The sequence below is a fragment of the Lindgomyces ingoldianus genome (genome assembly GCF_010093535.1).
Source record: "Lindgomyces ingoldianus strain ATCC 200398 unplaced genomic scaffold BDR25scaffold_57, whole genome shotgun sequence".
NCBI classification, from domain to species: domain Eukaryota; kingdom Fungi; phylum Ascomycota; class Dothideomycetes; order Pleosporales; family Lindgomycetaceae; genus Lindgomyces; species Lindgomyces ingoldianus.
In genome coordinates this window covers 158,037-179,642 of record NW_022985218.1, presented here as the reverse complement: position 1 = coordinate 179,642, position 21,606 = coordinate 158,037, and the positions used below count along the sequence as shown (strand labels likewise).

At 51.5% G+C, this 21,606-nt stretch overlaps 9 protein-coding genes across 9 annotated transcripts; 5 read left to right on the top strand and 4 right to left on the bottom strand.

Annotated features, from left to right (window-relative positions):
- Positions 1-579: 579 nt before the first annotated feature.
- On the bottom strand, positions 580-1,760 carry BDR25DRAFT_307667 (uncharacterized protein). The gene is made up of 2 exons (XM_033690879.1): positions 1,465-1,760; positions 580-1,401 (listed from the first exon to the last, which is right to left on the bottom strand). The coding sequence occupies exons 1-2, from the start codon at positions 1,524-1,526 to the stop codon at positions 780-782; spliced, it is 684 nt and encodes a 227-aa protein (XP_033540479.1). The 5' UTR covers positions 1,527-1,760; the 3' UTR covers positions 580-779.
- BDR25DRAFT_297747 (cleft lip and palate transmembrane 1) lies at positions 1,753-4,022 on the top strand (the record flags this gene model as incomplete). Its single annotated transcript, XM_033689022.1, has 2 exons — positions 1,753-2,022; positions 2,097-4,022. The coding sequence occupies exons 1-2, from the start codon at positions 1,978-1,980 to the stop codon at positions 4,020-4,022; spliced, it is 1,971 nt and encodes a 656-aa protein (XP_033540478.1). The 5' UTR covers positions 1,753-1,977.
- Positions 4,023-4,650: 628 nt separating this feature from the next.
- Positions 4,651-7,167, bottom strand: BDR25DRAFT_107458 (uncharacterized protein). Its single transcript, XM_033683524.1, has 5 exons — positions 6,901-7,167; positions 6,487-6,832; positions 5,341-6,392; positions 5,087-5,291; positions 4,651-5,040 (listed from the first exon to the last, which is right to left on the bottom strand). Exons 1-5 carry the CDS (start codon positions 7,015-7,017, stop codon positions 4,823-4,825), a joined length of 1,938 nt encoding a protein of 645 aa, XP_033540477.1. The 5' UTR covers positions 7,018-7,167; the 3' UTR covers positions 4,651-4,822.
- A 773-nt stretch (positions 7,168-7,940) lies between these two features.
- Positions 7,941-10,035, top strand: BDR25DRAFT_307663 (putative citrate synthase). Its single transcript, XM_033690878.1, has 7 exons — positions 7,941-8,161; positions 8,216-8,280; positions 8,342-8,426; positions 8,481-8,528; positions 8,581-8,641; positions 8,688-9,243; positions 9,296-10,035. Exons 1-7 carry the CDS (start codon positions 8,039-8,041, stop codon positions 9,783-9,785), a joined length of 1,428 nt encoding a protein of 475 aa, XP_033540476.1. The 5' UTR covers positions 7,941-8,038; the 3' UTR covers positions 9,786-10,035.
- A 273-nt stretch (positions 10,036-10,308) lies between these two features.
- On the top strand, positions 10,309-10,849 carry BDR25DRAFT_107369 (uncharacterized protein). Its single transcript, XM_033683522.1, has one exon. It carries the CDS (start codon positions 10,437-10,439, stop codon positions 10,809-10,811), a length of 375 nt encoding a protein of 124 aa, XP_033540475.1. The 5' UTR covers positions 10,309-10,436; the 3' UTR covers positions 10,812-10,849.
- Positions 10,583-12,632, top strand: BDR25DRAFT_307662 (mitochondrial DNA replication protein YHM2). The gene is made up of 7 exons (XM_033690877.1): positions 10,583-11,102; positions 11,170-11,194; positions 11,245-11,263; positions 11,331-11,427; positions 11,585-11,607; positions 11,660-12,309; positions 12,372-12,632. The coding sequence occupies exons 1-7, from the start codon at positions 11,018-11,020 to the stop codon at positions 12,424-12,426; spliced, it is 954 nt and encodes a 317-aa protein (XP_033540474.1). The 5' UTR covers positions 10,583-11,017; the 3' UTR covers positions 12,427-12,632.
- A 226-nt stretch (positions 12,633-12,858) lies between these two features.
- BDR25DRAFT_347120 (uncharacterized protein) lies at positions 12,859-15,744 on the bottom strand. Its single transcript, XM_033694233.1, has 3 exons — positions 15,617-15,744; positions 14,813-15,366; positions 12,859-14,755 (listed from the first exon to the last, which is right to left on the bottom strand). Exons 1-3 carry the CDS (start codon positions 15,668-15,670, stop codon positions 13,210-13,212), a joined length of 2,154 nt encoding a protein of 717 aa, XP_033540473.1. The 5' UTR covers positions 15,671-15,744; the 3' UTR covers positions 12,859-13,209.
- Positions 15,745-15,874: 130 nt separating this feature from the next.
- On the bottom strand, positions 15,875-18,642 carry BDR25DRAFT_337763 (Mis6-domain-containing protein; the record flags this gene model as incomplete). The annotated part of the gene is made up of 8 exons (XM_033693222.1): positions 15,875-16,970; positions 17,023-17,140; positions 17,192-17,467; positions 17,522-17,689; positions 17,789-17,912; positions 17,973-18,044; positions 18,090-18,468; positions 18,621-18,642. 8 exons carry the CDS (start codon positions 18,640-18,642, stop codon positions 16,045-16,047), a joined length of 2,085 nt encoding a protein of 694 aa, XP_033540472.1. The 3' UTR covers positions 15,875-16,044.
- Positions 18,643-19,920: 1,278 nt separating this feature from the next.
- BDR25DRAFT_107321 (uncharacterized protein) lies at positions 19,921-21,266 on the top strand. The gene has a single exon (XM_033683521.1). It carries the CDS (start codon positions 20,408-20,410, stop codon positions 21,041-21,043), a length of 636 nt encoding a protein of 211 aa, XP_033540471.1. The 5' UTR covers positions 19,921-20,407; the 3' UTR covers positions 21,044-21,266.
- Positions 21,267-21,606: the final 340 nt, after the last annotated feature.

The following is a 21,606-nucleotide window of genomic DNA, read 5'->3' as shown; positions in this document are numbered from 1 at the left end:
TTAAGTTTTAGAGCCTTCTTCAAATACTACTGTTACTACCATTGCCGTACCTTGAGATTCTCTACCCGAATCTCTCGATGTTAGTTTTAGATCCCGAGCTTCTTTCCACATACTGTCTGCTGTAGATCCATCATGCACATCTTAGAGGTCACTTTTTTGACACACTTGAATAGGTAGTTTGTTCTACATTCAGCTTCCTGCACACCTCGTAGCACATGTACAGAACTCTCTTCCTGCCTTTGCAAATCTAATATCGTTTAATGGGGAATAAACACTTAGTGCTATACCGAAAGAACCTTCGTACTAGTCTCTTAAACGCAGCCTGTAAGCCTCGACTTCTGATTAAAGATACTCGCGGCATCTTTAATACTAAAGTTTGTAAGATATTAGACTAGATATACTGCTGTCTAAGACGTTTCATTGGAGTAGGGAAGGAGCAAGTACAAAGGTAATTCCAATGCAAGCCTTAGCAGTGTATGTTGTCTTACGCATACCACGTTTAATATCTTCCTGCAGACCTGTGTGTGGAATCAGTATATCGTTTACGGCTTTCCATATAAAGAAATTCGCATTGGCGATGCAGTGGTTGCCCTTGATCTTCGCTAAGTAAATTCTCTGGCTAAGAATACATGCCGTTACGCCAATGCTGTACTTAGCTCAATTTTAAACAACCCATAACAATAGCCATGTTCTAGTGCGTGTCTTTCGCCATAAATTCATTTGTCATAGGAAACCTGTCACCCGCAAAGGAGCCGCACCAGCCTACCGTTGCCAATGACCTATTGTTGCTCCCACGTTAGGTTAAATCTCCCCTCCGCATTCTGATACTCTCTCAAGCATGTGATCACTTCTTCAGCGCTCAGTGCTTCGCTCAATATTCCTGCGTTGGTCGACACGATGAAGCCAGAACGGACGGCATTCTTAACCCATTCAATCAGTCCATTCCAATAGCCATCTACATTATATACCACCACTGGCATACTATGGATTCCCAATTGGTTCCAAGTCGTGATTTCCATCAGCTCTTCCAGCGTGCCGTACCCTCCACTCAGCGCAACGAACCCCCCGCCGGGCCCACCCTCAATCACTTCCTTCGCCATTATCTGCTTCCGCGTATGCATGTCCTTGACTACAGTTGTCTTGCCATATAATTTCTCGTCGATGGTGTGTGCGGTTTGGTCGTCTGGGTCGTGATTCTGCTCGTACTTGACCAGCGGCTTGGGGATGATGCCGTGTACAGACGAAGGACCAGAGAGGGAAACAAGAGTACGGGCGATTTCACCCATCAGGCCAACGGTACCTCCACCATAAACTACTTTAATGTTGTTGGCGTGCAGGGCCCGGGCCAGTTCCCGGGCTGCAGCGACATGGACGGGGGATGTGCCGGCAGAGGCACCGCAGCTAAAGAGATGTCAATTAGCAACAAGACAAACGAAATAAGGTGGCTTCAGGGGCAAGACTCACAATACGCAGACTACGGGTTGCTTCCCCGCCGAAGCGGGATTCTGTGTTGAAGCCGAAGTCATGGTGGGGGTCGTTGCGTAAGGACTGGATTCAGAAGCTTGGTGGAAATGATGGAACAAAAAAAGAAAAAGATTCCAAGATCGAAACGAGTGTATAGCAAGGAGCGTGGCTTCTTTATACGCTACCAAGGGCCAGTCATAGTCAGAGGCAGTGGCTTTTTTTTTTTTCCACACGGACAGTTAATGTCGTCGGCCACGCCCTATCCACCACACCAAGTGCCAAACCCCTTGTCCCGGTTGCATCATAAGCCGCTCCTCGTGGCGCAAATGAACGGCCGCGAACACTTGCAGCCCGTCAAGCTAGTTCCGACTAGTTCGCCCTTGGCGTACGATTTCAGAGCGAAACTGCAACATATTCCGCCGTCCGCCGCCCCTCGGCCGCCTACCTTCCATCACAAACTTCTCGTTTGCGGCACCAACTCCGAGTATCATCTCGGTTTGCCAGACTAGAGCCATGCCTGAGGTACGACAGGAAGAGCAGCAGGGCGCCGGGAGTAGTGTAGGTTCCATTTCTTTTCGCGCCGCAACTTTCCCTCCTCCGTCGTGCGATTGCTGACTATCTTCGCTGTATAGCTCGTGAAGACGCTCATCCAGAGTGTGGGGATCTTCTTCCTCATCCAATTCGCTACCAAGACGTTCCTCCCCCAGGCTCAACCCCAAAATGCAGACCCCGCGAAAGGCGCCGCTGTCGCAGGCACAACTGTTCAGATTCCTGCTTATTCCGACCGCCCTAATAGCTTGGACATCGGTGCGCAGTACCAACCCATTCCGCAGAACATCGCGCCTATGTGGCCAGTTGGAACTGAGCTGGATATCTTCATGTACATCTCGCCGTCCCTGGTGATGCCCGCGCTGAAGTCGATGCCCAAGGACTCTCTCCTTATCGAAGAGAAGAAGTTCAAATTCGGTGATTGGAAAGATAATCGGGAGATCCATGCCGAGTTCGCTGTCCCCAGTTCGGTCCAGCAGAATGCGACCCTGTTCGCGCACTTTTATGTTGCTCAGAGTGGTGCCGTCCCCGACCCCACCGCCATCGGCTATGATATCTCCAAGGCCTACCATTTCGTCCGCCCTTTGACAACGTATCTGCCCAAGAAGAAAGTAGCGAAGACTCGTAATTTACTTGCCAGCGCAGACGATCTTGAACAGGATGCGCAGGAAGCGAAGGCGCCCAAAGTTATTGCTTCGTACTATCATCCCAACTTCACCATCTCCCTAATCCCTGATTCTGGAGTCGTTAACTACCCGGTGATGCACCCAGGCCCCAGGTCTTTCTTCCAACTGGAAGGAACTGGCGCCAGAGATGCGTCCGGTCAACATGGATGGTATTACCCCGTGCTGTTCACCAACACCTTCTGGCAGCTGAAGAAGCACATGACCGAACTCAACTCCACCGTTACTCGGCTCCCCATCAACGTCAAGCTCAACAACCTCAGCAACTGGAAGTTCTCCCTTTATGCCTCTATGGAAGAAAACATGCGTTCCCAAGCCGTTGCAGCTGCAGCCGGCAAGCCCTCCCCTACAGGCGGCGACGGCACCGAAATGGAATTGTTCAAAGAAATCCTCATCGACAGCAACACCTACCTTCTCGGCATCACAGCCGTAGTCTCCGTTCTGCACATGTTTTTCGAAATGCTCGCCTTCAAAAACGACGTCTCCCACTGGCGCAAAAAGAAAGACAACGTCGGCACCTCCTTCCGCACCATAATGGCCAACGTCTTCATGCAGAGCATCATCTTCCTCTACCTCATGGACAACAACGAAAACACATCCTGGATGATCCTTTTCGGCCAGGGTATGGGCATCGCTATTGAAGCCTGGAAAATTACGAAAACCGTAAACGTCCGCATCCGCCCCACTTCCCCCGGCTCTTTCCTCCCCTACACTATTAAATTCGAGGACAAACACATCCTCTCCGAAACGGAGAAAAAAACACAGGAATACGACCAAATTGCCTTCAAGTATTTGTACTGGGTCGCTGTTCCCTTGCTCCTAGCCTACGCTATATACTCCTTGCTATACGAATCCCATAAATCTTGGTACTCGTTCATCATCACTACGCTCGTGGGCTCCGTCTACGCCTATGGCTTCTTAATGATGGTGCCATCGCTGTACATCAACTACAGGCTTAAATCTGTCGCGCACATGCCAGGCCGAGCAATGACGTACAAGTTCCTGAATACTTTTATTGACGATTTATTCGCGTTTACGATTAAAATGCCGACGTTGCATCGGCTAGCTACACTGAGAGATGATGTTATTTTCTTTGTTTATTTGTATCAGACGTGGGTGTACAAGGTGGATTATTCTAGGATTAATGAGTTTGGACAGGGTGGGGATGACGAGGAGGGAGAGGAGAAGAAGGCGGATATGTTGGTTGAGGGGGCGCCGGATGCAGAGAAGGAGAAGGACGGGAAAGCGAAGGTGGCGGGGAAGGAGAAGGGGGAGGCGAAGACAACGGGTGCGCAGAAGAAGGGGGAGGGGAGGAAGAGGAAATGAAGGAGAAGGGCTTGGGAAAGGGCTTGGGAAAGGGCTTGAGGGTTGAGGCTGGAAGAAGTTGATGGCAAGTGACTAGCCCGATCTGTGCAGATTATGATAGGTCATTTTTTGAGATATGTTTCAACCCGCGAACTGCCCTTATTTTTCAATCGCCACACATGATGTATTGAGATCACGTTCAAGGCACTCCATCAGTGGCCCAAGATCGTCAGAATTGAACGTATAAAAGCAGTTTCAGCATTACTAGAAATACACAGCTATCCCACAACTCGCACAGAAAATGCAAACCTTGAGAATGCCTAATCGTAATAACTACATGAATATATCTTCGAGTGTCTCTACTCGAATTAAGGGGGTAAAATTGGTAGGGGGTTACCGCAATCCGATCGGATCTGATCCAATGTATTGAAAGTAAAAGCCTAGAAATTTGGCCCGAAAGGTGCCACCGGATTTTCATAGTTGCTTGCTTATCCTTACTACTCCGTCCACAACGCCATGCAATGCATTGAATTAGGGAAGGCTTAGGAAAGCAGAACCAGCCGCCTCGCTAACTACTGAGCTATGCTGCACACTGGCCTCCCAGAGATAGAGAAAGAAAGTTTGCATGGAGGGAAATGGACAGTTTTCGTGATCGTAGGGGCTGGGACCCGCAAATTGGAGTGGTCTCGCAACTGCGAGTTAACAAACCGGTGATCTGAGAGGGAAAAAAAAAAAAAAGTCTACAGCGCGAGTAGGGTCTCATGTATACAAAGACTACCTCTACTCTGTATCGGGAGCTCGTCGGGTTAGCTCGAAGTCATTTAAAATCCAGACATCCCTGGTAGTTGGAAGCCAAAGCCAGGGACAGCTGGCGGAACAGCTACGGTAACCTCGGCACGTGGTGTGATATGACGGGATTGTTGGATTGGTGGACGGTTGTCCTTACGGAAGCGTGGACCATTGTCGAAACCACCACCTCGAGAACCAAACCCATGTCCTCCGCGTCGTCCTCCATCTGGTGGGACACGACGGCTAATAGCTAGGAGTGGGTTAGCGTTACTCAGGCGATGGTAAAAACTGCTTGCCTTTAGATGAGACCCCTGCGCCAATCTCGATATCAGGCTCTTCAATGACCATTCCTCCCTCAAGAGCTCGGCCACCAGTTCCGCCGAACTCTGCTGTCAAGACCCATTTGCGGTCGGCATCCGTCAGTCGACTAATTGGGATCACGCTAACACCACTATCGTAGTCACTACAATCTCGAGGACCAAAGCCTACACCCCAGCGTGTCTGCTTGATCATTAGTAGCTGTCCGCTGTTGCACGCCTATCAACCTTACCTGGCGAGCCTTTGCCAAGGCGTCTTGGTCTTGCATCTTATCCATACCCTCTTTGGCAGAAACAGCGTCGACACGGTTGACCATCTTCACAAACGCAATGCGTTTGTCTTGGTTGACAATACACGTCTGAACTTTTCCAAATCGACTGAAGATGCTTCGTATCTCACCTTCTGTTCCGCCGGCACCACCTACGAACAAGGTGCGGCTGAGAACTCGAATGTTATCACGGGGCAAGGTTCTATCCCATTCTAGGAACTTTGGCTGCCCGTGACGAGCAGCAGTCACGCCTGGACTAGACTGTCTTCGCTGTGGTGGTGGTGGTGGTGGTGGAGGCGTACGCTGGCGAAACTCATTACGGCTTCGATGCCTACCACGGCCTCTGCTACGCTCACTGCGATGTGAAGTGTTGGCTTCATTCCGGGTAGCCGGATCGTATGCATCATATGTTGGACTATTGCGACGATGTGGCGGTGATCTACGGGGAGAGTTGCGACGACGATTATAGTCAGGTGAGCGGCTACGGTCGCGATACCTACTACCATCCTGTTCAAATCGATTAGATTGGGCACTGTTGGGAGCAACCGGCGGCGCGATGCCTGCGGCTGGCGGCTGTGAGGAAGGTGGGATGAGAGGGGGGCCGCTTGATTGGTTCGTCGTCAGAGCAGCCAATACGTGCACTGCTTGATCAGGCGGAATCATGCCACTCGCTATAGCGTGAAGAATCTGATTCATCAAGTCATTACCACCCATTGGAAGGGGAGGAAGTGCAGGTTGTCCATTTGTCGCCAATGGAAGAGGTGGCACGAATCCTGGCGGGGGTGGAGCTATATTCTGAAGGAACGGCATTGCAGGTGGGGCTGCAGGTGCAGAGTTAGTTAGACCGACACTGGAGGGGTTTTGCTGCCCGAAATTCGCAAGCGAAGCGAGAATAGAACCCGGGTCTACCGCAGATGGCGCTGAAAGACCAGTTTGGGCAGTTGCATAAGGTCCGGAAGCTGGAACACCAGCGATGGTATGGCCCTTTGGAGGGCTACCGGGAGGGGTATGACCATCTGAGATACGAAAGAGTCAGAAAGAGCGAGAAAGAGCGAGAAAGAGTCACATAACGAAGGAAAGCATGGGAAGATGATTGAAAGCCATTCTTACTCTTAGCAGGGCTGTTTAGCTGCTGCTTGAAGCCGACGAGCATGTTTAGCGGAAATGTTTGTCCACGCTCCCAGATGTCCAGTAATTTCGAGATCTTCTCTTTCTGATTGCGGGGGGCACACTGGACAAGATCGTTCATAAGAGCGGGGAGTGCATCCGTTACGTTCTGCACGCCCGAAGCAAAAGTTCCTGGAGCAGCATTTCTGGAGACGGCTTGGCCAGCTATTTTAGCCTTCTCCACCCACTGTCTAGTCACCGAGTCTATAACATAAAGTACACCCAGCTTATGTGTAGCGGGGCTGTTCTTGAACTGGTGGACGATATTCTGGACGACGGTGGAATCGGACTACATGGTAGAGGAAGGGCTTAGTATTAATTCGATAGAGAGAACCAAAGGCCGCAGAGCCGGCATACCTGAACGTTCTGGACGCAAACCGCGGTGATGGCTTCAATTTTTGTTTTGGTAACACCGGGCGGCTTCAGGGTCTGCAGCGATTGCAGCAGAGCGCCCAGCTCCTCCATGGCTGACATGGCTAGGTTAGGTGTACCAGATATCAGATGCGACGACAAAGCAAAGAAAATGCTGCGGGTTTGCGCAGAAAGACTCGCAGAGCGCTTCAGAGGCAGGGACGAAGGCAAACACGTCAGCCTGAACTCGATCTACCTGGTCAAGATCGGACGTAGGAAGGTCTAGGTGGTACTGCAGTACTGTGGGTTGTACGAGATGGGGGGAGCAAGTCCGCGGTGGAGTGGCGGGTCGCGGTGTTGAAGTACTGGGAGCTGGCAGTTTTTCTTCTCACACTACAGGATGCGGCTGCCCTCAGGCGAAGGTCAAGGCGCGCTGTAATTCACGGTCAAGGACGAGTCGCGACGAGCTGGCGCCAAAACGAAAAGAAACAGTGAAATGAACGGCGATGGTGGTGGGATTCTACGCTCAGGAGATGCCGCCGTGGTGAGAGCCAGAGAGCAGGTGCGGTGCTGGTGTTGGCATTGAAGGGCCTCGGCGTCGCAAAGGAAGGTAAGCGTGCCTGGGCTAAGTCTGAGCTAAGCGAGGCATCTGATCACGTGTGGCACTGGACCTCCAAGTGCCAGAAAAAGTGTGCCAATTGCAGATGCAAGTTTAAGCTCGAGCAATCAGAGCATGCAGGCCGCGACAAGATCTTGACGGCTGGCCCCACGCAGCGGAAATGGTCGATTTTCGGAGACCATTGCAAGGCTGTTCGAAATCATGCCGTCCCTGCACAGAGTGGGTGCTGAGGTTGGCACCGCGTTCACAAATCTCAATTTGCTGCTGCACACCCGTCGGCTTTTGGGAGGAGAGCCACCCAACTCCGGGCGACGGCGGCCAGCGAAAACGTTCCCGCTGGCCTCGTTGGGAGCGCTGAATGACGGAGGTGGTCCATGCTTCGGGATTTGATGAGCTCCAACGAAACACTTCTTTTTCCCCCCCAGCTCGCTACAAGACTTTTCAACAACCTCACACCCTCCCAGCCCATCCTCACTCTCCCATTTCCTTTCCACCCTCCCCTTCCCCTCCCCAATCCTATTCCAGATGGCCTCTTCTCTGCGAATAGGTTCCCGCGCCCTGCGCTCTTCCCTGTTCACCTCCGCCGCGCCCTGGCGATCTGCTGCCCTTTCCAATGGCCTGCGCTGCTACTCTACCGGCAAGACACAGGTGCGAGAGACGCCTCCTTCTGCGTGGAAAATCATCTAACTGTGCCGATTACAGTCGTTGAAGGAGACCTTCGCCGCCAAGCTCCCCGGGGAGATCGAGAAGATCAAGAAGCTCCGAAAGTAGGCACAGTCGCACATCCGCCCGTTCCTGCTCCTCAGTATTAATGGCCCATCGAAACAGAGAGCATGGTAGCACGGTCGTCGGCGAGGTCACTCTCGATCAGGTCTATGGCGGTGCCCGTGGTATCAAGTCGCTCGTCTGGGAGGTTGGTGGCCGCAATCACTACGCACGGCCCAATGGATAGGCTTACAGTTGCTAGGGATCCGTCCTAGATTCGGAAGAGGGTATTCGGTTCCGCGGCAAAACTGTGCGTGATACAACCTGGCTTCCAGACTGAACGAACTGCTAACTTTCGGAAGATCCCCGAGTGCCAGGAGGTCCTCCCCAAGGCCCCCGGCGGCGCGGAGCCGTTGCCAGAAGGTACGACAATATTGCTTCCATCGTGGGCTCCCGCTTATTGATCCAGGTCTTTTCTGGCTTCTTCTCACTGGTGAGGTTCCCTCAGAGCAGCAGGTCCGTGACCTCTCTGCTGAATGGGCTGCCCGCTCCGCTGTCCCGAAGTTCGTCGAGGAATTGATCGATCGCTGCCCCAACGACCTCCACCCAATGGCTCAGTTCTCCATCGCTGTCACTGCTCTCGAGCATGGGTCGAACTTCGCCAAGGCATATGCTAAGGGAATGCACAAGTCGCAGTACTGGGAGCACACCTTCGAGGACGCCATGGACCTCATTGCTAAGCTCCCAACCATCGCCGCTAAGATCTACCGCAATATCTACAAGGATGGCAACGTTGCTCCTATCCAGAAGGATCAGGACTATGGCTTCAATCTGGCTAACCAGCTCGGATTCTCCGAGAACAAGGACTTCGTCGAGTTGATGAGGTTGTACCTCACCATCCATACTGACCATGAGGGTGGCAACGTTAGCGCTCACACTACCCACTTGGTCGGCAGCGCTCTCAGCTCTCCGTACCTGTCCCTAGCTGCCGGTCTCAATGGCCTTGCCGGTCCTCTTCACGGATTGTAAGTTTCCCGGTGTACATTTCCTGCATGAGTGGTTGCTAATTCTTTCTAGGGCCAATCAGGAAGTGCTCGTCTGGCTGCAGAAGATGAAGAAGGCCATTGGCAACGACCTCAGCGACCAAGCCATCAAGGACTACCTCTGGTCTACGCTTAAGGCCGGCCAAGTCGTACCTGGATATGGCCACGCCGTCCTCCGCAAGACCGATCCCCGCTACGTCTCCCAGCGTGAATTTGCACAGAAGCATCTCCCCGATGACCCAATGTTCAAGCTTGTCAGCCAGGTCTATAAAATAGCCCCGGGTGTGCTCACCGAGCATGGCAAGACTAAGAACCCCTACCCCAACGTCGACGCTCATTCCGGCGTTCTCCTCCAATACTATGGCCTCACTGAGCAGAACTACTACACTGTCCTCTTCGGAGTCTCCCGCGCACTTGGTGTCCTTCCTCAGCTCATCATCGACCGTGCCGTCGGTGCTCCTATCGAGAGGCCCAAGTCTTTCAGCACTGAGGCCTATGCCAAGCTTGTCGGCGCTACATTGTAAAATAGCCGCGAGGTTAGTGAATGGGCCAATGAGAAGGGTGACATGGTTTGATTTAGACTGAAAAGAATTTCTATGTACCCCTCACGGATAGAATGGGAACTGTAGGTATAGGCTGCGTATATTTTTGGTGTTTGGCACACTCCGAGCTTCAATCGTTTTGAATGTCTTCGTTGTAGTACTGCCGTTTCAGCCTACATCTTGTCACCAATACCATGCATTCCAAAATCAAAAGTTGCCATTTTTGGTTCGGAGATTCTATGAATAACCTTCAGTTCCTGAATGCTGATGTCATTTCCGAATTTGCGCCACAGGGCTCCACACCCATGCAATTCGTGTTCACCATGGACCGTCAAGCCTCCTTTTTTGACATCGGAAGAGGCTCCATTAGACAATAAATGCGATTGTCCCTAGAATTCCCTTGTGTCCCGCAGCAACACAGTCCGCATATCCGCGGTTCGATAAGAGACGGTATGTCGGCAACCGATGCATGGCTCGGGTTTGGCTTGCATATCGACTTAGGTGGCTTGATTGAGCACGGTTACGCTGAAGAAAAATACTCGGGATCTCTCCACCATCCGGCGGCGGTGAGCGGAGGGATTCGAAGTGTGTCAGCAGGAACGGTACTTGGCGTGACAGACGGTGAGGGTGAGGATGGCCGCCGCCGGCTTGTTGAGTGTTGACAGCACGTGCGCTTGTCTTTGGGGAGCCGCGGCGCGCGGGTCCCATCCCAACACACTGGCCGAAGGGTCTTGCCTGGCGGTGTCATGGCGCAGGCAAGGCGCTGGGTCGCTGAATGACGGGAATAATGCACATACCTTCATTATCTTGGCTTTGTGGAAGTTATGGTGTCGTTGCTTCTTCCTGAGGAGCTGGAGCGGGCATCCACGGGTAAACATTGGAGTTGACATCAAATCACAACTCACCGGTATCCGACACCTTTTGCTCATCGCTGCTGTGTCCTACTGTGGCTCGGGCAGGTGCTTGGCGGGCCAGGTCCAAAGAAGCAATTCACCATTCCCCGACTAGCGCGTCAACCAAGTTTCTCACTAAGGCCCGTCGAGCGCTCCAAAGCTACGACCACATCTGAACATTTCGTCGCATAAGACAACACCACCTCTCCCGTCTCTCGCCGCAATCTCTCTACAACACCCCCCCCTCTCTCTCTCCCTTTTCTGCGAAGAAGCACCCTATTCCCTTGGTCAGGGCCCTTATCGAGACAATACTCCCAGATTATGTCCGCACCCACCGCAACAGTCGCAGGCATTCCTGCACCTCCGAAGCTAGAGAAGAAGCCTGTGAAGTTCAGCAATCTGCTGCGTGAGTCTTATCGCCCACATCTGTATCCCCGGCTGTGAGTGGAAGCTGACCGATGTTTCTAATGCAGTCGGAGCTGGACTGAACATGTTCGAGTAAGTGTTGTCCGACAAAAATGGTCCAATCGGGGCTGACAAGTTCTCAGGGTGACTACTTTGGGACAGGTAAATGCACACCTCGGAGCGTACAATAGGCGAAAGGATACATTTGCTGATCGAGGCCGGATAACAGCCATTGGAGGTGGTCAAGACCACAATGGCTGCCAACAGGTCTGATGGCTTTGCGGGCGCCTTGGCGAGGGTCTGGAGTCGTGGAGGAGTCCTTGGATGTGAGTCTCCTCATTATCATACGTCCGACGCTTCCAGCACGGAGCCCAACCCCCGAAGCCCAAACTCGCGGTGGACATTGTCTTCGGTGATATTCGGCGGATTGCAGGCCTGAAAGGAGCTTGACTTTGGGCAATCTAGCTAACGTATGACATGTAGTCTACCAAGGTCTGATCCCATGGGTAAGCCGCTGCGCACGACCACCCTCTCCGCAAACCTAACTGCAGATGCTAGGCCTGGATCGAAGCCTCAACGAAGGGCGCCGTGCTGCTCTTCGTCGCCTCCGAAGCCGAATTCTATGCGAAAAGCTTTGGTGCTCCTGACTTCGTCGCCGGTATCACCGGAGGCATGACGGGCGGTCTCGCCCAAGCCTACGCTACCATGGGCTTCTGCACCTGTATGAAGACGGTCGAAATCACAAAACACAAGGTTGCTGCTGCTGGCATGAAGCCTCCGGGCACCATGGAGACATTCATGGACATCTGGCGTCGGGAAGGTATCCGCGGCATCAACAAGGGCGTAAATGCCGTTGCTGTCCGTCAAGTCTCCAACTGGGGATCTCGCTTCGGTCTATCCCGAGTTGCCGAGACTGGAATCCGAAAAGTCACTGGCAAGGAGCACGGCGAAAAGCTGGGCGTTATGGAGAAGATCATCGCATCTGCGCTCGGTGGTGGATTGTCAGCTTGGAATCAGCCCATCGAGGTCATCCGAGTCGAAATGCAGAGCAAGACGGAGGATCCCAACCGTCCCAAGAACCTCACCGTCGGTAAGACGGCAAGATACATTTACGCGAATAACGGTCTAAAGGGGTTGTATCGTGGAGTTACTCCTAGAATTGGTCTTGGCGTTTGGCAGACGGTTTGCATGGTTGCTTTGGGTGATATGTACGTCCCCGCCTTCCCTCCCGCCCACCTACCGTTAGAAGTACCCGCTAACTCCTGAACAGCGCCAAGGAAGCTGTCGAAAAGCTCACTGGCGACAAGGTTACCGCAAAGCACTAAATGGCGTTTCTGGATCGGGGTCTGAAGGATCTATAAATGGCCCACACTTTTCGATGTTCATTACTAGTCGATACCGGTTTATTGGTCCTCAAAGATTTTCATGCTGGTAGAACAGGATTTAGAAATCGGTCCTGTAAATTCTCTTTCTTTCTGGTAGAAAGATATAATGCCGTCCGGGTCACCGCGGACGGGAAATATCACTTTCGTAAGGGATGAAGTAATCTCTTGTTTTGGGTGCGTGATTTGACTCCAATTGTCTAACTCGTCTGTTTCTTATGATGTTGGTTGCTTCCTTACCTACCCCTCTGACCGAAGTTAATCCAGGACACATGAAGAATCTGATAGGAGTATGATATTGCCCAACTGAGGACAGATGAGAGCATCCTAGAGAACCGCTCCCGGAAACTAGAAATGAGCTAGAGACATACATGAACATCCTCATAATTGGTTGTGGGATACCCGGATTCTCCCGACCGAGCCAAAAAGGCGCTAACAACGAGTTCAAATTGCGTGGTGTCCCCCAATACTTCCTGCTATGCTCCCTCGCGCTAAAAGAGGGTATACTGCTACCGTGATGCAAATGAAAGAAGTCCAATTACCATGCAATGCCATGCCCACCTACAGCGTCCAACGAAGGGAAATGAACACTCTCCCAGAAGTCACCCAATCTGTGCGCTAAACCCAAGCTTTAGTCCAGCTCCAGATCCAGAAGCATGCGCCGCAGTCCAAGTCAAGTCCAATTACCCAATGCTTTCGTTTTGCCCACTTTGCCCCTGTTTCCCTTCAAACCACAAGGGCTCCCAGACTAGTCTCTTCCTCTTCCTGGAACTTCCCAATATCATACGTCAGCACAGTGTGGCTCGAATAATGAAGCATGAGCCGCCACCTCCTACCACCAGCGGTTGACGTCCTCTGCTCTGCGCTAAGCTTTGGGTTTTCCTTTTCTTCCTCGACCTCTTCGGCTGGCAAGTCCAACATACCCTGCACGGGACTCACGGCCATACCCACCAGCCTGCCAAGCTGGTTATGCGTCGCCTCAACATGACCCAATCTGTTCGTCGCGGGTATCAGGTATTCTTGTCTGAATCCATACACAGTATCTTGGCGGCCCTCGTGCTGGGTTTGAAATTGCGTGAGACGGAAAATGGCGACGCGACCGAGTGGCGAGCCGACGATGAAAATGCCCAGTTCGGGGATTTGTGCTGCGAAGCAAAGGCGGTCACACTGCTTCTGGGTATATGGGTCACCATTGTTGACGAAGAGCGGATTGCGAGCGGCGATGACAGGATCGTTTCGGCGGTCATACATGATGCTCCTGTTAGGGGGTTTGAAGAGCTGAACGAGATAAACGTCTTCCTTGGTGATAATGATTATCGGACATTTTGGTGCTGGTTGCCGTGGACCTGGCTCTGTTTTCAATTTGAAATATGACCTTTTGACCGTGGTTGGCTGTCGGAGTGTTGCCTCGACCATTTGTTGGAATCCAAGTCCCGAGACACTGAGCTGCTGTTCGGTTTGAGACTCCCCTTCCTCTTCCGATCCGCTCTCAGAGATAGCTTCGTCCTGTTGGAGGCTAGAAACACCTTCGGCGGCCTGTGGTGCCTCCTGAACCTCAGCTTCTAGGCCACTCGCGAAAATATCTTCGTCCTCCCCAGGCTCTCCGACATCCTCTGCAGCGTCTGGTATTTCGTGATCCACGTCTTCCGACTCGCTTTCAGACGCACTCCCATCATCCAGTGTATTTCCGGGTTCTACGAAAGCTTCCCAAGCCTCTTGTATCTCCTGATCTTCGTCTTTATCACTCTCATTCTCACTTTCGTGGCCGTTGCCATTTCCTTCATCGTCGCTATCGAAATGAGGGGTAATAGGCTCGAAGTCAATTTTTGAATCCTCGGCTAAAAGTCCATTTTTCCAGTCAATCTCTAGACTTGCTTTGGATACCCAAATACAGGGTGTGTACTGCAATGGATTGGATCCAAGTGCGTCGCGGATGGAGTAGGTTTTCCGGCACGACCTAGTATCTACAAACATGGCATTCCATGCTGCGTGGGGAAGCGCTCCGGCGTCAGCGCAGGTGCATACAGCTGGGGCTTCTTTTGGATTATGGACCCCCGCACAGAATCCTGTCTGTATTGTTCGAGCTGGTGCGTCGGGGTTGTGGAGGTCCCACAAGTGGACTTGGCCAGATACGACAGCGCTGAGCAGCCACCTCCCAGTGGAGTCGGCTCCGCTATTGTCGAATGAGACAGAAGGAATGTTGTGTTCTGCAGGCAACGTAAAAATGTGATCTTGCTGTCGAGGGTAAGGAAAGTCTGAGGCGTCCGGCCCACTGTGGCTTAGAAGTCAGTGATCAAAGTCTGTCAGGCTATTACTGCACAGGACTTACTTCGGCATATAAGAATCTAAGTAGGAGTCGGATTCTTCAGGGCTTGCAAGTGCAAATGCAAGCACAGTGACAACCTTTGTATTCGCACTGATCGCTATCATGCGGGCCTCCCGGTGGACTGCCAAACCCCAGGCACTGCCCTCAACATTCCGATGCAAGAAGACCCGGATCTCGTCTCCGACTGGTTCCTGTTCACTGCATCGACCTTCGGCGCGCTTCTCGACGGCTTGCTGGATTTGTGGAACGCTGTAGCCGATCACGTCGCCGTCATCGCAGGTTACTAGAACTATCTCTTCATTTCCGAGGAAATCGATAAGGATTCGAGTGATTGAATGAGGACATAGCGGGTCAATCCCAGGTTCGAGATTCGGACTTGATACTGGCGGATGTAGAATTAGGTCTGGCTCGTCCGCCAAGTGTTGATCAGGAAAGTTTGGCTGGTAGACATAGATATATTCGCTGTAGGCAACGAAGTAGAGATTGTACACTTGAGAAAGTGCTGTGAGTTCACATCTCCAGGTGCTGAGGGCTGGTCTCTCTTCTCGTTTCGTGAACTAGCAATGTATTATTAGTCCTTGTTCCACAAGGCTATCGATACACTACGTGTCGAAAGGACATAATGCAATAGCGCCTTTCTTAGTAAAGTTAAGCATAGAGCTAAGCTAGACTGAGTACCGATAGACGCGTTAGAGTGAAGTATGCTAATGGAGTGAGTGTGCCGTGGTCCAAAAGCCCTGTTCCGTTACCGAGCGGCAGCGCTTCCAAGCAAACAAACCGTCCTCCGTTGAAAATACAAGAACTTACCCTGGAATTCCCTAGCTGCACAGTCGCTAAGCTGCACGATATGATTTTAGCCATTATACAATAAGTTTCTTCATCGCTGTCGGTGGTAAGAGCTTTGTGGCGGTAGGGATGGGTTTGGCCTGAGAGAGTTTGATGTAAAGGTGAGGTGAGAGCTTTATCGATAACATCCGGAGCCGTGCATCGTCATTTCGCAACTTCAACGCCATGTATGAGTGGCGTAATATCACGTGATAACAATTTCCAAGCCAGTGCAGGAGTGCATTCTTCTATAATTTGGGACATACTAACTACTACTGGAGCATGTGGCAGTCTTCATAGACAGACCTCAGGATAATCATCCATACAAGAGATGCAACAGAGCTCCCAAAATAAAGGGATGGATCTCCAACAAAAGAATCAGGCTTTCTCTAGAAACTGTTCCCTTCTGATTAGGCTCGGCCCTTGATATTCGACACTGTAGCGGACAACAAGTCTTTGAAGCCACTGCACCCTCTATCAGCCATCCACTTCAGCACGTGTATCCGGTACTGGTCCCATGAAACAGACACTCCTCCGTTCTTACTCAGTACCTCGACCTTTCGCTGAGACACAGGACCCGTGTGCCAGGTGACATAGTCTCGGTCATATCCTTTATCATCGATCTCAGCTTCTTCTAGGGATCTCCAGGCAGCAGCAGAGAGCGAAGCCAGTGAGGCATTGTGTGAAAGCCCGAAGGCAAGCCCAACAGCATACTCATGATCAAGGTCTCCAAGATATATTTGAAAAGAAGCTCGTAAAGGCGGCATGCACAGAAATCCATGCGACTTGCTTTCGACTGCCAAGAGAGCTTTAGATCCCCACAGAGAGTTGTAAATGTCCCTCAAGACCATGTTGAATGAGTTCGTTACCGAGACGAGATAATAGGATTGAATAGGCTTAGGATGTTTGTCGAACGCTGTCTTGTAATTCGCATATATGCCGTAGGTTCGTGATACTGTAGCCAGAGCGTGGCTCTGCGCTAAGAAATATGCTAGCTGTAGGGACGGAAGCAGGATCGGAACGACTCGTGGATGAGAGGAGAACGACAAGATCTCGTAGAATGAGAGGATTGAGGATATCAGAGGAGCGTTAGAGGCTGTTGGAATAGAAAGGAGTAGCGATGAGGACATCTTGGAGACGTGTGCTACTAGTTCTTCAAGAGCCTGTTGGTCAGGAGAGCCAGTTGCAAGTTGGATAGGGTCAGAAGGCTGGGGAGTCGCCTCAGCCATCCAGTGGCGCAAAAGGTTTGTGTAGAAGGATAGAAGTTTGCAGTATGCCTCAGGGCTTTGTACTACAAAAGCATTCTCTGCAGGGCCGAGAAAGGTGTTATACGCATCTGCAAGGTCTTAGTGCGTGTTCTTGTCCAATCAAAGGTTTGGACGGCTGACCATCAAATGGCTGGAGCTGAATATATGAGAGCAAGCCAAAGATAGCATCAACATCCTTAACGCCGTCCCACACCATTAAGTATGCTTTGAGGAACGTTGAGGTAATAGGTAATAGTGTCTGGCCAAAATTAGTCAAGCGCTCTGGTTACGGTTAACAGGACCGGGCTACCTTTGTGTACTGCGTCTGTTTGTGTAGTCCCGCGAGAAGCTCACCCAGATACTCTGAAGTACCAGTGCCGCGTCTCACCGCCTCATATTCCTCTTCAAGATATATCGAGAGCCATAGATTGATTCTCCTTGATGCTCTCTCCGACTGCTTCAGCATCAAGTATTTCTGCAGGAGGGGATCCGTCAGAAACGAGATAAGCTGTCCTGGAAGCTCGATCCTATCGAGCTTTTCCACGAAATCTGTCACAGTGTCAATCTCCTCCAGTGTCACAGACGTCTGTTATTCTAGGTGAGCATGGTATATAGCCTAAAATCTTGACGGACACTTTACCTCATTGGCGTGGAATGTGTGCACCTCGGGGATAACCGACACCTTGCTCCTCTTCGGTCCTTTTCTTAGAACTCTAAAGCCATTGTGTTGCTTAGACTGCGACTCATTCGTTCTAGCGCTAGCTTCTTGAACTGCAAGTATCCTCGCCCGCCATTCAGGGTCAGGTCGCTAGAAACATTAGCGATTGGTTCAATTAGTGCCACAGTAACCATGATAAAACTTCAAACGCATTCAGTTGTACCAAGAGTGCGGAGAGTTGATACTTACTGCAGGAAAAGAACGCCGGCTTGTAGCAGTACTTCCGAGAATGATATCAGGATAGTAATCCTTGTAAATGCGAAGTAGGCCTTGTATTGCAGGTTCGTTCCCAAGACTACGGGAGAGTTCTAGTCTTTGATCACGTCAATAGCCGGGAATCGTGAAATTTCAGAACTGAGCGGGATGAACGTACAGCTGTTGAATCCTAAAGGGTTTCACATGCTTCCGCCGCGTAATCAGAGAGAGCAGATGACACAGTGATGTCCTGATAAACTTAGCACGAGCGACATCGGATTTAAGAAATGCGCACCTGATGCTAATCATATCGAGCATTCCAAAAAGCACCCCATACAAACGAGATAATGTCCTGGGGTCTTCAAGGATTTCGTATACGAAGGTGAGCCATTTGACCAGACCATTCTGAATTCCCGGTGACGGTTTGCCCTTCCCCTGGCCTAGTGCCCCAACGACGGTTACTACGACATCCTCGGACACTTGCTGGGAAGGATACAGGTTTTGGACCAGAGTAGCCACACTCGTTTGGTCTAATTGTGTCTTTCGTGCAGCTATCTGGACTAGAGTTCGAAGAGAGTCTTCGTCAAGCCCTCTGTCAAACGCGTGGCGGCAAATAACATCAATAGCGTCAGAAACCTTGGATTTAGCTCTCTTCTTGGATGGAGTTCTGGACGCTGGAGGCCGTTGTAAGCAACGAATCTAATTACACGAGAGGACACAAACCTTCCTCCAAAGCTTCCACTGCGTCGCGCAAGCTCGTGGGCCGCTCGCCTATAACTGCATTAGCTTTCGGAGAGTGTTGAAAAATAGAAGGTCATGCTCTCACTATTATCAGCAATAGAAGGCATCACGTTGCTCTCTTTTATGCACGCAGTGAGACAAAGGCGTAAGCAGCAGAGGAGGTGGTGTTGTGGTCCGGCGCGTCTTCCGCCTATTCGAGAGTTTACATAAGCGAGAGCCGCCGCCAAGTGAATGCATGCCCCAGATCTGCCTCGCGCAAGCCATTTTGTCGTTCCGCTCCGCACGTTCTGTGTTCCCGATCAACCTCTCTCCACTGCAGACCTCGGCGTATTCACCGCGATGTTGCAATCGTGAATGTCCGCCAACGCAATCCTCTCTGCGCAACGTCCGCTCCCGGAGCGGCTGCTAGTAAGCACGCCGGACATGGCATCGACTTTCGCCCGCGGCTCGCATCATAGGCGCCCAATTGCGGCACTCTATCTTGCAGCAGTCACTTGCATGGTCTCTTGGTCACTGGGCGCCATTTGCAGCCCTCGCCTTCCGCCGACCGCTTGCAAAGAGTGTCTCGATTACCACGTTACACAGCAAGCATCGATTGATAGTCTGCAGTCGCCTGGCGCGCACTTGCTTGCTCCTAAGTGGTCGCCGGCCCTCGTATGCTCAGCGATCAACTTGCAACGGCTTTACACTTCCTGCTGAGTCGACTGGAAACGTCACAACCCCCGCGCGCCACACATATTGACGATGCCGTACAGATGGCGGATCTTCTGGATCAGTTCTCATCCCGGGTTGCTGGTGGCCTGTCTCAACTCTACTGGCCTGCGGCGTCACCCAGGCATGCGTTAATGTGGTCTCTCGTCCCGTTGCGCGTCGGCCAAGGGGGTCACCTTCGGTCATGAGGATCACCACTCATTCTCAATCACACCAGCATCTATTGCCCTCAGCTGTACCAATCTGCCCACGTTCCACTCCCTGGACCAGATTTTCGTGTGAATTAACATAATTATCTCCGCAAGCATTCCATCCCCTGTCGGTCTTGGAGAAGGTTTGCTACCCAACATCCAGTGTTTCTTCTTCACCAGACGGACCATTGCCCGCTGAACTAGAATCCTTTTCGTGTAACAGCGCCGCACTGGAGCGTCTATGTGTGTCAGCGGTACCTCGGGTTCTGGAAAGCCTCGTCCTGCAGCGGGCCCTCCCCTCTAGCCAAGTCAAAGGCTGTTGCTTTTTTTTAACACCATGCGGTATGAACGTGCCCAAGATCTCGTACTACCTTTCTCTCTCTCTCATGCAGTATCACCATTAAGATCACCTCCAATATTATTGACATTATATTTGGAGAGCCTCTTCCTTAATTAACATCACGGAACAGAAGTTATCGCAGGAACCACCGAGGAGGCCACGGTCCATTTTGCGATCCCTCAACACTTAATACTTCTACTTTGCCCAACATCCCTATGGATTGAGGCTGATGTCCTTGGGTGGTAACGTCTTACTCTTTTCTTGTTGATTGTATTTGAAACACTTCCCATTGATACGGTGCTTCATCCACTATTGACGATACCTGTTCCGGCTCGGTCGTTGTTTGGGACGGCCCCTGGAGGCAGCGACATCCTGTCTTCGCGCCTCAACTCTTCATCCGGCTTCCGAAACCCTACCCGATATCTCTCAGGCAATTGATAGAAGCTCTGGTCCATAGTCTGGTGTGTTGCCGCACAGGTCAAAAGGACGTCAGCGCCAGAAGTGGGGAGCAGCTCCCTCTTTCCATTGACTAACTCCTTCTTTGGTACATCGCGCTATCTACCACGTGGGATTACACATCACCTCACTTTTGGCTGGTACCTTGAAAAGCACTTTGTTCCCACTTTCAACATGGGCGAACGTAAATTCAGAACATCCTCAAAATCTCAGACTGGACACAGTCGCAAGATGACGACTCCAGGAGTATCGACTCTTACGGCCCTTCTGCAGAGTGCCTCCACAGGGAATGCCTCCCTCGTCAGATGCCCGGCGGGAACCCTCGAAAGATTTCGAAGTCTGAACCAGGCCGAGTACATTATCCTATTCACACCGGTCGTTCCCCATCCACCTTCGACCGAGCTCCAGAGAGACATGGATCCCTTCGAGCCTCTTGGGAGATCACTTTCGAAACGCCATCGACGCATTCGACACGTTCCCTACGTCCCAAGCCGAGGCATCACACCAACTCACATTGACTTCCTTAGTTCGGCGGGGTCTGTAGTAGTGGTCGTGTGCACTACTGAGAACGTTACAGTGCAAAGTACTCTCGGTTACGACGATCAGACGAAGTTTGCCCGAGACATCACGAGAAAAGTCCAAGAGGACAAAACCCTTACCAGCGTGTCTCTCCTTTTACTCCTGATCACAAACGGCGCCGGCAGCCAGGTTCACGAAGATGGGGTCAGGGAGTTTCCAGCCCTCATCACTTGCAGCAGCTACACCCCGGCTGCTCTCGAGGATGCTGCCCGTGTCATTTTTGGGGTTTGAACGTCGTACACGCCTTCAAGACGAAGACACGACAACAGAGTCAAGGATCCTATCAGACGTCGTGATGCTAAAAGCCGAGTCGGGAGCTCTTCCATATGGTTTCACGGGATCTGGGCTCTGCATTGTGGGATGTACATTGAGCAGCCTTACTAGGCAGCGTTCACCATTTCGCTGTATCTCCTTTCTATTTTCCTTGTCATTATTCTGCCGGTATGTAGGATATGGAAGGCACCTGTACGTTCACGACCATGTATAGATAGGTACCTGATGGCGTTCCTCCATGTTTACCTACTATGTTTCTTTCCCGTCACAGCTGGTTGATATGGGTTCGAGTTGTCGTCGTTTCCCCCCTGTTCGTCTGAATTATGCCGATCGGCCTTGCCCAAGAGGACGGGTCTGGGTCGCGTATTACTTTTAATTCCAAATACTTCGGTACCTAACCATGAATCAAATGTTTCTCAATCCGATGTCCTGATTGGCACTGTGATATGTTGCTTTCCAAATTAGGATGCAACACAAAGTTAACGTACAAAGTCTTGAGGCCTGAGGACCCCGGGCAATAA

Coding starts and splice junctions, on each gene's coding strand:
- BDR25DRAFT_107321 (XM_033683521.1), top strand. CDS start 20,408: ATGGGCGAACGTAAATTCAGAACATCCTCAAAATCTCAGACTGGACAC.
- BDR25DRAFT_347120 (XM_033694233.1), bottom strand. CDS start 15,670: ATGGCTAAAATCATATCGTGCAGCTTAGCGACTGTGCAGCTAGGGAAT. Junction 15,367..15,616: donor TGCAGCTAGGGAATTCCAGG/GTAAGTTCTTGT, acceptor ATACATTGCTAG/TTCACGAAACGAGAAGAGAG. Junction 14,756..14,812: donor TTAGATTCTTATATGCCGAA/GTAAGTCCTGTG, acceptor TCTAAGCCACAG/TGGGCCGGACGCCTCAGACT.
- BDR25DRAFT_307662 (XM_033690877.1), top strand. CDS start 11,018: ATGTCCGCACCCACCGCAACAGTCGCAGGCATTCCTGCACCTCCGAAG. Junction 11,608..11,659: donor ACCAAGGTCTGATCCCATGG/GTAAGCCGCTGC, acceptor TGCAGATGCTAG/GCCTGGATCGAAGCCTCAAC. Junction 12,310..12,371: donor ATGGTTGCTTTGGGTGATAT/GTACGTCCCCGC, acceptor ACTCCTGAACAG/CGCCAAGGAAGCTGTCGAAA.
- BDR25DRAFT_107458 (XM_033683524.1), bottom strand. CDS start 7,017: ATGTCAGCCATGGAGGAGCTGGGCGCTCTGCTGCAATCGCTGCAGACC. Junction 5,292..5,340: donor CCTTGGCAAAGGCTCGCCAG/GTAAGGTTGATA, acceptor ATGATCAAGCAG/ACACGCTGGGGTGTAGGCTT. Junction 5,041..5,086: donor CGCAGGGGTCTCATCTAAAG/GCAAGCAGTTTT, acceptor ACCCACTCCTAG/CTATTAGCCGTCGTGTCCCA.
- BDR25DRAFT_307667 (XM_033690879.1), bottom strand. CDS start 1,526: ATGACTTCGGCTTCAACACAGAATCCCGCTTCGGCGGGGAAGCAACCC. Junction 1,402..1,464: donor CAACCCGTAGTCTGCGTATT/GTGAGTCTTGCC, acceptor ACATCTCTTTAG/CTGCGGTGCCTCTGCCGGCA.
- BDR25DRAFT_307663 (XM_033690878.1), top strand. CDS start 8,039: ATGGCCTCTTCTCTGCGAATAGGTTCCCGCGCCCTGCGCTCTTCCCTG. Junction 8,162..8,215: donor ACTCTACCGGCAAGACACAG/GTGCGAGAGACG, acceptor TGCCGATTACAG/TCGTTGAAGGAGACCTTCGC. Junction 8,427..8,480: donor TCAAGTCGCTCGTCTGGGAG/GTTGGTGGCCGC, acceptor TACAGTTGCTAG/GGATCCGTCCTAGATTCGGA.
- BDR25DRAFT_107369 (XM_033683522.1), top strand. CDS start 10,437: ATGGCCGCCGCCGGCTTGTTGAGTGTTGACAGCACGTGCGCTTGTCTT.